A 14,350-nucleotide genomic window follows, 5' to 3' on the forward strand; every position below is an offset into this window, starting at 1 on the left:
AGTGGGATCTAGGAGACCAAGGAAATATAGTTTCCGGGGTGTACTCTTTCCTGAGAAATGGCGAAAAAAATTGAGCCGGGCTTTCCTTCTCCTTTTTGGACAGCCGAGACATCAGTTCTTTGCAACCTACGTTTTTTCCAGCACCCGGATGAATCGGCCACTGCAGTCAATTTTTGTTCCTGATATCCTCCGTGCGATCGATAAAGGGAAAGAAGGAGATTGCTTGCAGTCTACTGCCAAGCGGTTTTTTAATTTAATTTAATTTATTTATTTATTTTTCATTCTTTGAGCAACCCGACCAAAAGGTTGTGAAAACTATTTGTCAGCCAGGGAAATGTGGGGTCTTTAGCATGTGCAATCCTGGACGCACAAGGCACAAAAATGTTGATATATAAAAAAGCACTATCGATCCTATAAACGAAGAAGAATTTATACCTTCTGTTATTAGTTTGTCAGGCGCGCTCCTTTTACGGCCGTTTTGGGAGTAGTCCCCGTCCCCGGACCCTTCGTGGTGTGGATAAAAAAAAAAGAAAAAAAAAAAAAGAACACTGGTACACAAAACGGCTGGAAATCGGGCCTATTTGTCAGGTGGTTCGTTTCGTTCTTTGAGGTGTTTGTTCATTTGTTCATTTGTTTATTTATTTATTTATTTATTTATCTATTTATTTATTTATTTATTTATTTATTTATTTATTTTGCACAGGTGGTGTCTGAAATCTGCTCCAGGGAACAGCTGTCAGCTGAACTGTTTTGTCCTGGCGCCCGACGTGTTTGTTAAGTAGGGCCAATTTTCGTTTTGTCGCTGAAGACCACGTTAATGTTGAAAATTTAGGAAAAACGAATTACAAGTGCCACTGTCATAACAGATTGTAATGACATGAAAATTTGAAATGCCTTCTTCCTGGAGTAAGCTTTAAATTTGGCGCCACCTGGGACTTCCGTGTCCGGGCTGACAGGTTGAATGTGGTTGTGCCATTCTGACCAAAAAATTGCCGAAAATGGCTTGTTCCTCATTAAATAAAATCCCAGAATCCTCCAGTTTTAACTTAGAAGTGTAAGAAGAGGAAAAATAACTTAAACATTAGCTAACATTATCTTAAACTGCGAAGAAAAAAGTATTTTTTGACTGCCGGACGCGAGACCACGCGATGTCCTTGGGACTGGGTACTACTACTCCCTATTCCTCCTCCACCAAGTCATAAATAAAGTTCATTCACTGCGGTTCTTTATTTGGCGGCGGTATACAAAGGGAAAGGGGAATCTCTCTGAACTTTACACTTCTTTCCCAAAATTTTAATGCTGCGCAAATGTCGAATCCGGAAATAACGTCAAAGAAGAGAAAAGAGCTCGAGAACGGCGACGAAGAAAATTCAAAGAAATCAAAGATCGAATGTTCAGACACACAGCCCGATTCACCGCCAGGTCAAGATCACATAGAGCAAAACCACTTAACAGACGAAACCTTAGCCGACAAAAATTCTGAAGAGGCCAAAGAAGTCGACAAAGTCCAGGTAGAGTGGATTTATGGCAATAAATAATTTGAGGTTGCGCGCTTTAGCATGTACGAATCCCTGGATCGAATTTCTTTGAGGTGTATTTTGCCGGTTCGCCGCCAATAATATTTTGTTCGAGATCTAATTATTGTTAATGGTTTCTGGGCCATTTCCGAGAATCATAGCACATTGAAAGTGGAATGAAAGTTTTTTAATGCGTTCCCATTGATGCAGTCTTTTGAGATCTCTAGAGAGATTTTCGCGAACACGATCGTTCGATCTTCATGCAAACGCATGATCGATCGATCGACAATGGATGAAGATTCTCGCATGCTAATCTTTTTGTCCGGCTGTTTCCGGTTTGCTCGAGGAAAATAATTTATTTTACTTGAAACGATCAATGAAATCACGACCCAGGAAGAATTTGCTCCGATGACACACGAAAATGACTAAAATACAGCGTTTATACGAAGTGACATTTATGAGCAAATCAATGACAGAAAAATCCTTTCGCGGGAAATTAACATCTTGGAGATATGAACAAGCTGTCACATAAATAAGCACCTCTCAGTATTTCCAAGATTTTAATAAAATCAGTGAAGCACTATTCGAAGACGTCTTTCTTCATACAATTTTTTGTGTCGGCTTTTCAGACTATTTAAGCTTACTTGACAAAATTGTCTTTTCATAAATGATTGTAACATAAGCTTAATAAACATGTTTAGAGATTGGCAGTAATTTATTGCCTGTTGGAAGCTCCGAATCTTTACGTTTTAAATTTCATAGATTCCCAAAAGGACCCTAAGAAAATTAACAATTAAAATTTTTGATCTTTAATATCAAGAAATCAAAACTTGCATTTTAGTTTGCCTAATCACAATCTGAAAGATTTTAATGGTTTCGCTTCAAAACGAAAATAAAAAAAATATTCATGACTGACGGTCGAGACAGCTTTCAACCAAATTGCCGGAATGGTAAATTAGGCTCAGTACAGAATGGCAAATTTATGGCCTTATTTAAGTACAAATCGAACGCACAAAGACGGTTTTGTTTAAAATTCAATAAGTGAAAGTCATTTGCATAGGATTTCAATACCAACCATCTGTCTTGTTAATATTGCATTTGGCATCACTTTAAAGGAAATATTTAAGCATTATGTCAGCTTACTAGGCTTCCTGGCCGTTGTTGAGTTTTGAAAGGTTATTGCACTTTGGATATAAAGAGGACACATGACAGTTAGGATTATTTGACAGCTTAAGGCTAAATCCATGTAATATAATGACAATTACCATTTAAGGTGTATTGTTTTAAATCTTTACAGATAATTGTAGTGCTTGAGTTATCAGAACATCAGCTTTCTTCTTTGAAGTATTTCCATTAAGCAGATATCTGTAAAAGACTAATACAGAGGAACCTCTAAAAAGAGGGCTCATATCGTTGGTGGAAACTATCATGTGACAGAGATTTTTATAGGGTTGTAATTTTTCCTGCGTAAATTGTCGATCTTTGACAGGGACTTAAAAATTTAAGTACCGTGCAACAAAAGTTAGAAAGATCTAAATCTGGAAAGATCTAAGATCTAAATCTCCAAGGCTAAGGATTTTTAAAACAGGCATGAAAACAAAAGTGATTTAAATAGCACATCCAAAGCTTCTATTACAGTAATATTAAAGCATGCAGACATGTTAATTATAAGTAGTGCAGTACCTGTTCTACTGCTTCATTTAAACAACACTGAAACACAGCAGCACATTAGATCCAGATGTTATTAGAAATGTAAAAGGCCAATGATATAAACCTCATTTTTAACCACAGCTTAAATAGAACTGAATGTGACTTAAGTTCATAGGTGTCAGGTTGGGGGCAAGGAGGGCTGTAGATGCAAAGTTTTTATCGTTTTTCTGAAGTTTTGGAAGAAAGTTTAGATGTAAATGGATAATTAAATTCGTTAGAAGACTAAAAGAAGGACGTTAGTGGTTTCTTGACTTTAAAAACTTGAAATTATTGAAAAAATGGGTGCATGCACATAAACAACAACAAATTTACCAAGGACAATTCAATGCGTGCGATTTTTAAAGCATAAAGTTCAGTAATGCGTAGAAAGATAATTAGAAACTGTTATTTGTGTTTATTTCAGTTAGAATTTACTAAAACAATTAGATTATACACTCTCAATTTCTATGAGGTGATAGTTGATTCGGCCTTCGGCCTCGAGCTCATAATCTAATTGTTAAATAGAAACATGATTTTAAACCAATCAACGCTCATATTTTCTGTGGGCAATTTCCTTAAGGCTCTTAAGCATGCACCTGCAGGTATTGATGGATGGCTGTTTACTCTAGGCCATTATTGTGTCATCATATTTCATTTAGAATGCAATCATTGATTTAGTGTTCATTAAGCTCATATGTTTATCTCGTAGTCTGCTGCATTACTGAATACCTGTGGTAAGCTTCTTATTAGTGGTGGAACCAACTGGGACTTGATTGGACGAAAGGAGACCCCAAAATCGGCAGGTACTTAATTTAGTAGATGTGACCACTCTTGAGCCCATTCTTGCTGTGAGAAATTGCTCTCAGATGGTGGTGTGAAATGCAAACTAGTTTTAATAACACCACTTTTTGACAATTCAAGGCAATGTTCACAAAAATTTTGTCGAAATTTACTAATCATAGTAATCTATCATTCAAAGAATCAAAGCTGAATGTTGTGATGGAGGTTAATGCATTAACAGTACATCTTTTTCTGTTTGAGGCATCTGTCAAATTTATTTGTTCTTAATTAATTACGTTAAAGAAATAAACAAACATTAGCACTGTGTTTCCAGAGTCAGTCTTAGTTCACAAACCACAGCCAAGTTTTTGACTAAATGAGAGGAAGTACATCTAGTGTAGATGGAGCATTCATGGTGGCCAAGTGGTTCACAAGGGAGCAGCTCAGGCTTGAAACATGGCCAGGTTCATTGTGTTGTATTGTTGGGTACACTGCCTCTCTCTATCCAGGTGTAAGAATGCGTACCACCAAATTTAATGCCGTGGGTAACCCTGCGATGGACTAGCATCTCAATCAAGGGGGTGAGGGGGGGGGGGGGGGGTTAAGAATACTCCTATAGTCACTTCATTGTACAGACACTGGTGATAAGTGCTGGTCTGAATGGCTACTAGGCTGGAATGTAGACTTATCCTAGCTATATGTACTTGTAGTATAAGTCTTTCTGTGTAATATGTATATAATTATAGAAACTTGCATGGTCAAATTTATGAACAGCTGGGAGAAAAAGTGATTCTAGCCAACCCGATTTTGTTTTGATTTTACAGCCAATGTCGGAGGTCCAAACTTGTGGGAACCACATAGCATTTCCTCACTAAACAGCATCAGAGTACAGCATGTAGCATCAGGACCAAGTGCTTGTCACAGCATCATCATCTGTGACGATGGAACTGCCATGAGTTTCGGTGGGTACATGTATACTGTCGATTGGACGTTTAATATTTTAGTTTTTTTAATACAGTAGCAAAGGATCAGGTTCAAACTAAAAAAACCTTCTGTGAGGATGGTGTGGTTCAACTGATATTTTAAAAAGTTGATCAGATGCCAGAGCCAAACATGCCATCATTATCCTTTTTGTTGTATTTGATTCTTCATTGATCTATCCTCCTCCAGCTACTTTTTATCATCATGAACATCACTATCTCTATCATCATCATCATCATCATCATCATCATCATCATCATCATAATCCTCATCGGAGCTGGCACGGGCATTGTCATCATCATCACCCTTACCATCATCAGCATCATCAGCATCATCATTACATACACCATAAACATCACCATAACCATGAATATCATCATTATCATTCATGTGAGCACGCTGCAGAGGCAACCACTACATTCAAATTATGTGCTGCCCACTTGCAGTCACATACATGTAACTGTTGCTGGTGTAAGCCCTTCTAAATGAGCTTTTGAACTCTTGGGGCAGAGCATTATGTTAAATATGTGTTAAGGTAACTTAAGGATAGTGTCCAAAAATCTTTAGTGAATTTCGCTCTTTCATGTGATTCACATATAGCTGTAACTAACTCTTGCATTTCATAAGGACGCAATGATTGCGGTCAACTTGGCCATGGAGATCTGGTGCGCTGTGACAAACCCAAGATCATTGAGAGTCTGAAGCATTATACTGTTGCTCAAGCTAGTTGTGGAAAAGGGCACACTCTGTTGCTTACAGGTGCAGTTCATTTAGTTAATACATTTGTCTGTTCATTTATCATTTCCCTATTATATATTTAATATCTCATTTAAAGTAAAGAATGCTGAAATTCAATACAGTGTGTTTCCAGTATATGAACATCTGACAGATATCAATAATAATTTATGAAATGCATTGTATTTGTTGGAGCTTGATCAGTATGGGCAAAGAAAAAGGCAGGCAATGAGGGAAGTGTCTGGGTGTATTATCTGTCAAACAAAATTCAGACTTCAGCTCACAAACACAGCTTTGAAAATTATGAGAAGGGCACATTTGACAGTTACAAAATCCAAGTTACTAATCAGACTGTCTAATAAGAATTCATTTGGGACTAACGCAGTTGGTGATGCAGATTTTCTTTTTTTATCATTACATTTCTCGTTTTATCATCACTTATAAGATATATTTTATTGATTCTTGTTTCAGCTGAAGGTATCCTATTTGGCTTTGGAGGAAACAAAATGGCTCAGTTAGGACAAGGACACCAAAAACCTGTGGTGGCAAAACCAGTACAGGTAGTACATGTAGTTTATTGATGACTTGTTTGTATTATAATTTATCTGCTAAGGTGCCTGTCGAGGCACTGAGCAAGCTTAAAAGGGATTCAGATTGGAATATTTAAAGCAGAACTAGGAAATTCAGAAACAAGATGCTGTAGCAGGCTAGCAGTTATCGCGACAACTTAGGGGAGCAGGATGTTACCTTACCTTACCTTACCTGCCCTTGTTTCTGGGTAGGATATCTTTAGCACAAGGTTTTAAAGATTCGCCATGAGGCAGGTGGGCATACAAAACAACACTAACCCACCACCTAACCACCCCCCTAAAAAATTGGTAACCCATTCCCTAGAACTCCAATACAAATAACAGTGAAAACCAAAAAAAAAAAAAGAAATTAAAAAAAAAAGTCAACAAGAACACCGTGTAGCAGTATTGGCACAACGGCGCTTTGCACAGACTAACTTATATGAACGAATCTCATCTTGATTTGAACACCAACCTTAATCTATTATAAAAAAAAAAACGATTTTAATTTGTTCTTAAAAGGTACTAACTTTACCTCCGACCTTATAGATAGGTAATGCATTCTGCAAATTAGTTATTCGTATGAAGAAAGAGTGACGGAAAAGAGATGAGAGTTACGGAAAAGGTTATGACATGTGCAAGTGGAGACTCCGCGCAGATTTGACCCACCTCAGTCAGCAAGACTTATTGTACGAGTTATTTGAGCGGTCCTCTTCTGACTGTCATAAAAGCACGATTAAGAATATCTTTTAAGCAGTGCCGAGCGCGGGAGAGCATTGTCGACTTCCCGAAGACTGAAACAATTTGTTTTTCTTAATGGTTAAACTCGGCATAGAGTGAACTCTGCAGCTAACACTTGCTGACTAAAGGTGATACATGATTCCTTTAGACTTTCGCGTTTTCTAAGTGAAAAATTGTTCGGACTAATCATTTGGTCTTCTAATGAAACTTTGACGTTCGAAGATGATCTGAACAATAGGAAAATGGATGTCTTTTGATACAGTGCATTATGATCACAAATAGGTTGACACTGATGGCTCAGTTCTTCATGAACTGCTGCGAAATACAGTATGTTCAAGGTATTAACCACAGGGCAGACCAGCTGGTCAAAACAAGTATACGATAGCTGTTGTTACCTTTAACTAAACCTGTTATTCATCAAATACCTCTAGTGATTACTCTAATATTGAATTCCGTTGTGCGTTGTTCCTTTCCCCACAAAGATTGTTCACCCAACCAACAAGAAGATCTTGAAGACAGCATGCGGGGCTGAATTTAGCGTGTTTATCGATGAAAACAACCTTCTGTATTCATTCGGTCGACCGGAACATGGTCAGCTCGGACACAACACAGATGGGCAATACTTCGTCACTTCCAACAAGCTTGCTTTTGACTGCGAGGTTCTTCCACGCCATGTGGCTGTGTTTGTAGAAAAGACAAAAGATGGCTTCACTCACATCATAGATGATGTGAAAATAGTGGACGTAGCTTGCGGCAATAACCACACGGTACAGTATTAGATTTGTTTTGACCGTAGCTTTGTTATTTTTGTGATTTTCAGGGAACTGTTTACGACTAACGAAGAGCCCGAATGTTTTTGCCTAAAGAAGGGGTTTTAATTTTCCATTGAAATTTCCTATAACCGTTTGAAACTTTACAAGTCCCAAGTTCTTTTTTGTTTCTTTGTTGGTGGAAATGGTATTTTATTTTGTTGTGTTGCCTAATTGGTCTGTTTGTTTTGCAATATTGTGTATAAACAGTGATAATGTGTTGGTTTCCTAAAAAATGTCAACACAAGCCAAGCAGGTAGTGTACATGTATATGAATTAAAAACCGGTTCAATAACACTACAGGGTTTTTTTCTTTCAGATTGCACGAGATACTAAAGACCGCGTATTTACTTGGGGCTTTGGAGGTTATGGCCGGCTCGGTCATCAACAGCCAAAAGATGAGCATATACCTAGACTAGTTACCTTCTTTAAAGGCAAAAGTGAGTGCAAACCATTTGTTCGTTGAGTGTTGTTTTATACACTGCAAAACAATTTACTGGTCCTGTCGGGTTAGCCGGGCTATTTTCGGAGTCTATTAGATATTTGTTTGCGAAATCTCAGGTTGAAACTCGAAAATACAGACGTAAGGGATATACTAAGATTCGATCGAGCTGTATGAATCAATGTATTGCTAGCATTTAAACTTTGTTCGAAGTATTTCGCATCCTTCCTTTGCAAGTCCATTTTCTTTCGCATTGTGCACTTCTCATAAAAATGTCCCCCTTCCTTGACCAAAAAGTGGAAGAATGGGAAGAGGAAAAAGCTGCGGGGTGAAATACACATACAACTGTGTCGTCCTCGCTTTTTCTTGTTTTCAGTTCTCGCGCGACAGGCTGAGAGAAAAAAGGGATGTTCTGGAAGTGTGTAGCCCTAATACCCCAGCCTTTTTCTGAGGTTCTCTTTGAAATTGAGGACAATTTTGCTCTTGGCACATAGTGACTTAGTCTAGTGTGACAGCTTTTGAAGACGCTATTTTAAATTTCTCCAAGAAATGCACGGACAATAAATTTATTGTTCATGGTTGTAATTTTCTAGCCTGCGAGCAGGTTCACTTTGAGTCACGCGCGCGAGCGGCGAACCGACGGGAAGGAGTCTGGTGAAGAGGCGCCAAGACGGCTTCTCGTCTGGCGCTGCTCGATTTCGCGCTGGCGGCTAAGCCGTGCGCGCTTGTGCTCCAACGTGAGCCTGCTGGCCAGTAATTTTCTCAATCCATCTCCTCAGGTGTTTCGTCAGTTCACGCGGGCTCAAGTTACAGCTTGGCTTTAAGTTCGGGTCAGCTGTATTTTTGGGGCTTGACCAAGAGTACGGGTGACGCTACCATGTACCCTAAACCCGTTCGGGACATGTCGGGATGGGACGTGCGGAGTGTCGGGTGTTCGTAAGTAGCCGAAATTTTGCTTGAATGTAACTATGATTTGGCGTGCTCTGTAGGTTCTCTCTATAAATGGCTGCCAGTTATAAATTCAAACTAGCGTGTCTAACCTCGTTTTTGAGTTGATAATTCAAAATAATATTTACTCTCAAACGAGTTTAGCGAGGCTGATTTAAATGCATACAAAAGAATTTTAAATTGGCAGCCAGTTATGAAGAAGGTCTATTACGTGTGATATACTAAATATGTTGAAGATGAGTAGTAGGCAGAGACAAGCGAAAACAAACCACACAAAAACCGTTCGCAAAACCGTCTAGCCTGTGGCGCAGTTGAGAAAAATATGCGAGCGACCGACCGATCGAAAAGCACGGACTAACATGTGAGTATTGATGGCAAGCGCTGCACAATCAGTGACCAGTGTGGAATAACATGTCAATAACTGGTGGTAAAGGCGGGAAGACCAAGTCACTTATCGATGTCAATCGCGGGTAAACAAATAACATTGCCAAATAAGGTGGCTCATAGCCTATTGTGTTGACATGACAACCTTTTAGCTCCAAGGGGTGCAGTGAGGGCATTGAGCACAACTGTTATGCACCAATTGTACAGCTCGATAAACTAGTTATACAGCAGATGGTGTTGACTATCGTAAATGCATCTGTTTACTTTTTTAACAGTAAAACAAGCATTGTTCTGGCAGCGGACGATAGCGTGGTGAGCTGGGGCCCAAGCCCAACATACGGGGAACTGGTTAGTACACTGCCTACGTTTGATTGATTCGGTGTTGTCGTTTGATACTTTCATTATGAACTGTAGTTTTTACAATCAAGTGTAAGCCCATTATAACGGCAAACATCCTTGGAGCTGGCCATATATAAGGACACGAACTACACATATTGAATCAAAGACAGTGCCTCATATATCAGGGCTTTTACCAAGGGACCTAATACAACCAACAATTAACAATTTACCTAATACAACCAACAAAATATGTGGAGCTATTTCTAATTAGACTACGAGTAGTCCCTCTTTCGCTTAGTCCGTCGTGCGTAACGCGAAAGAAAACCGCGAGAAAAAAATGGCCGCGCGAAATCCTGGAGGCGAGGAGCGCGCGAAAGGAGGGACTACCGCCTAAGCCCAAGAGTTTGAATTATGCGTTGCTCTCACAACGCAAAATATGATTGGCTTATGTTAGGAGCGTTGACAACGTGTTGTCAACATTCGAGATACCTGTGACGTCTTGCAGAAATGTTTTGGAACCGGAGCAAATCGAAGCGTTGGAATCGCGCTTCGCAAGCCGTGATGTTCTTACGAATCTGCCAACAGGCGCTTTGGAAAGATTTAAATTTATCCAGTGTTTTGTTTGGCAAAGCTCTCTGTCTCCAACCCGACTGCGAGCGTGTTAGTGATTTCGCCGCTCAACAGCATCGTCTAAGTCAGCGAATATAAATTCACTGAGCTTGGCCTTTCTTTCGTCCATTTGAAAGATTGAACCGGACTCTCACTTGACGCCAGACATTCACCTGAAATTTTCCGCTGCTATCGGCCGGCGGCAAACATTTCACCGCAGTTGGATGATCTCCTATGTATAATGTATAATGTATAATGTATAATGTATAATGTATAATGTATAATGTATAATGTATAATGTATAATGTATAATGTATAATGTATAATGTATAATGTATAATGTATAATGTATAATGTATAATGTATAATGTATAATGTATAATGTATAATGTATAATGTATAATGTATAATGTATAATGTATAATGTATAATGTATAATGTATAATGTATAATGTATAATGTATAATGTATAATGTATAATGTATAATGTATAATGTATAATGTATAATGTATAATGTATAATGTATAATGTATAATGTATAATGTATAATGTATAATGTATAATGTATAATGTATAATGTATAATGTATAATGTATAATGTATAATGTATAATGTATAATGTATAATGTATAATGTATAATGTATAATGTATAATGTATAATGTATAATGTATAATGTATAATGTATAATGTATAATGTAAATTCTCGGTTGAAATTTTCGCAATAACTTTTAGACGCAGCGGAAATCGTTACAAGAGGCCTCATTCGCCGTCTTCTTTTTAAAACTTCTTTGACAGTTTCGCTGAACGAACACTGAACGAAGATATACTTCTCACGGCATTTTTTCTTTGCCTGGCTACTTGAAGAGTAGAGTAGAGCAATTTTATTCAGATCTCCCGGGGCTATTGATAATAGGCGATAATAAGAGGACGTCAAGATGAGAAATCCTACACCGAAAAAATCACTCGGCCGTGAAAGAGCAAACTCTTGGGCTTAGGCGGTAGTCCCTCCTTTCGCGCGCTCCTAGCCCCCAGGATTTCGCGCGGCCATTTTTTTCTCGCGAATTTCTTTCGCGTCACGCACGACGGACTGAGCGAAAGAGGGACTACTCGTAGTCTAATTTCTAATGTATTTAAAACGACGTTATCACTCACATATATAATGAAGTCCAACAAAACGAACAAACCTTGCGGAACCAGCCATTTTTTTTAATACTAAAGAATTCCTGTTTAAAACGAACTGTTCATTTGGTCCTTAACACATATACTTACCGTGGTTTCAAGATTCAGACATCGTAATAGTTGCCTCTATAATTCCTTTCTTTAGGGTTACGGATTAAAGAAAGGCGGACAAAAGTCCTCATCAAACCCAAAGATAGTGGAACCTCTAGAAGGCATTTACATTCAACAAGTGGCGTGCGGATTAGGCCACACCCTGTTCATTGCACGTGACGAGGAGAACGATCGAGCGCTACTGGATAAAATACCGGTGTACGATCCTGACAAGGTAAGATTCTATTTTCGTAGCAAGCGCTACCTGTCTCGCGAACCTTATTAGCCAATGGGGATATATGGCGCCAACTTTGGCCTGTGCAGTTTTTAGGCACAAAAGGTGTTCGTGTGATTGTTAGGAGAAAACGTTACCAACCAATGAGATAGAGAAGCTCCGAGTTGTTTGTCAAATTCATTAGAAAGTGAGCACGATGGTTCATTGGAGCGAAGCGCGCGTGTTTGATCCAGGCTAGAGCCATTCTTGTTTATATCAGCCCGACTCGCGAGGCTTAAATCGATCTCGTGCACGAAGCGCTTCCTAAAATGACCGGTGGATAACTAGCGTCTCACTGTTAAACGTGCTCGCCGTACTCTTTCTTTTTGACCTCGTGCGTGTAACACGCGAATCCCGCGTTCCCTACATTTAGCCTGGGGCTCGAGCCCTGGACCCTCCGTAACTGCTGGATTGTAACTGAGTTCACAATGTTAGGCTTTTTCGCACCCGTGATGTCTTGCATCACGCAATGTTTTTCCTTGCTAATGCACAAGAAAGTTGTTTGACGCTCGAAAGAAGAGTGTGGCTTCTAGAGAGTGATCAAGAATGGTCACGGCACTTTTATTGCAATGGGCCGCTGTGTCTGACGCCATGGCGTTATTGTTGTCTGTTTTGTAGGTATGAAAGCTGTGGATGTGTTGCTTTGGTTTTCGTCCTGAAATGCCGCGCACTTCACGACCACTGAATGAGCTGTCATGTCACAAGTCACGTGATCCCATGCATGCGTAGTAGTTACTAACTCCAACCTGTTAAAAATATCAATTTCGTTGCACGAATAAATAGTTTATTCTGTTTCTTTAGGTAACCTTAGACAATACTTTAGATGAATCGTACGCGAGCCTTTGTATTTCTCCTTTCGACGCAGCATTGGACTGGGTGCAAAAATTGCTGCTTAGTTAATAAGTTTGTCTGTTACTGTTAAAGAGCTGCCGCAAACCTGCAGCTGTCGAAGCTCAGCATCCTATGCTCGATATTGGCAAAGCCCAAAGCATGATTCATCTTCATGGTAATGAGCTGTCGTCAGATCGTCATCGCAACAAGCTGACGTCACAGCTTTCGTGGCGCTCCAACCCACTTCTGATTGGGCATTAAATTCCGAAAATTCCTGCCACTTGTACGGGAATTCGTAGGAAGCAAAACTTGCTGTATGATATGATTCGGGCTATGTTGCATGTATCATAAAATGGGAGGGTTTTTGTTCTTTAAAACTACTACTTAGAAAAAGCTATTATCCCCGAAGCACAGCAATACAACGGTAGCTTCTCTCTTATGTTGCTTATGATCAGATATTACTTTCAGGCCTAAACAAGAGACCAATACACGACAAGTCATGCCCATGAAAATCGCTTGTGATCTATTTATAAGTCGTATATATTGTTACCATTTCTATCGTCATCTTCGAATTCAGTACCTCTCATCTCTAAAATCTCTCAGAACTTGTGAAAAGGTAATCTGTTCTTGACAGATAACTGATAGTTCGGAGTGAAATTTCTGTGAGGGAGGGATGTAAAAGGGAACACTTTCTCTCGTAATTGTCTTCTGTATTAAATATTTCAGAAAATATCTGTATGTTCAATTTTGTGTAAGTGCCTTTTCCTTTCTTTCGCAAAACATCATCAGGCTGTATATTTCTTAGTAATGGTTAGAGACTTTGTAATAGTGGGTCAGAGATTTGGTAACAGCTGAAGAAAGCCGAATATTGTACATTTAAATCTATAACAAGAAGAAAAATTTCAAAGTTGAGGTTAGAAAAGCAAGAATAGTGAAAGTTTATTTATTTTGCAGAGCTCTAAAAGAATCAAAGTATTGATTGAAGTGAAGATTGTTGACTCCTAAGTTATCAATGTTATTGTTACGGCGCCATGTGCAATAAAATCAATATAAAACGGTTATCTGCTGGTTGTTCTGAACTTTTACAGACTGAAACCTCCAGATAGGGGATACCCTCGGGATAATGAAAGGTGCCCCTTAAAGGGAGGTACCCTTCTAATGAGAGCTCGTCGATACAAAGATGTATCTTGCTACCGGACAAACGGTTTTGTTCTCTTAAAGGTGTCGTCCCTTAATATGTGTCCCAGAGTAAAATCTCTACTGTAGCGCAAGTAAGGAGAGATTGAAGTTAAAGGTTGTTTTCTACCGCTGTTTGGAGAAAGCTTGTCGGAATAAAGCGTAAAAGTGCACACAGTAGAGAGCTGCTGCTCACGCTGACTACTTAAACATAAAAAAGTCGCAAACGTCATTTCTTAGGTTTTCTTTTTCTT

The 14,350-nt window shown here is 39.0% G+C and overlaps 1 protein-coding gene across 1 annotated transcript; it reads left to right on the top strand.

Annotated features, from left to right (window-relative positions):
* Positions 1–1,189: 1,189 nt before the first annotated feature.
* Positions 1,190–13,979, top strand: LOC110063647 (protein RCC2 homolog). The gene is made up of 11 exons (XM_089282136.1): positions 1,190–1,511; positions 3,916–4,009; positions 4,811–4,948; positions 5,595–5,726; positions 6,174–6,262; positions 7,495–7,779; positions 8,141–8,261; positions 9,043–9,199; positions 9,871–9,943; positions 11,871–12,050; positions 12,708–13,979. The coding sequence occupies exons 1-11, from the start codon at positions 1,308–1,310 to the stop codon at positions 12,711–12,713; spliced, it is 1,479 nt and encodes a 492-aa protein (XP_089138262.1). The 5' UTR covers positions 1,190–1,307; the 3' UTR covers positions 12,714–13,979.
* The last annotated feature ends 371 nt before the right edge of the window (positions 13,980–14,350 follow it).

Source organism: Orbicella faveolata, unplaced genomic scaffold (assembly GCF_042242905.1).
Source record: "Orbicella faveolata isolate gen_17 unplaced genomic scaffold, um_ofav_v1 contig_12, whole genome shotgun sequence".
Lineage (NCBI taxonomy): Eukaryota > Metazoa > Cnidaria > Anthozoa > Scleractinia > Merulinidae > Orbicella > Orbicella faveolata.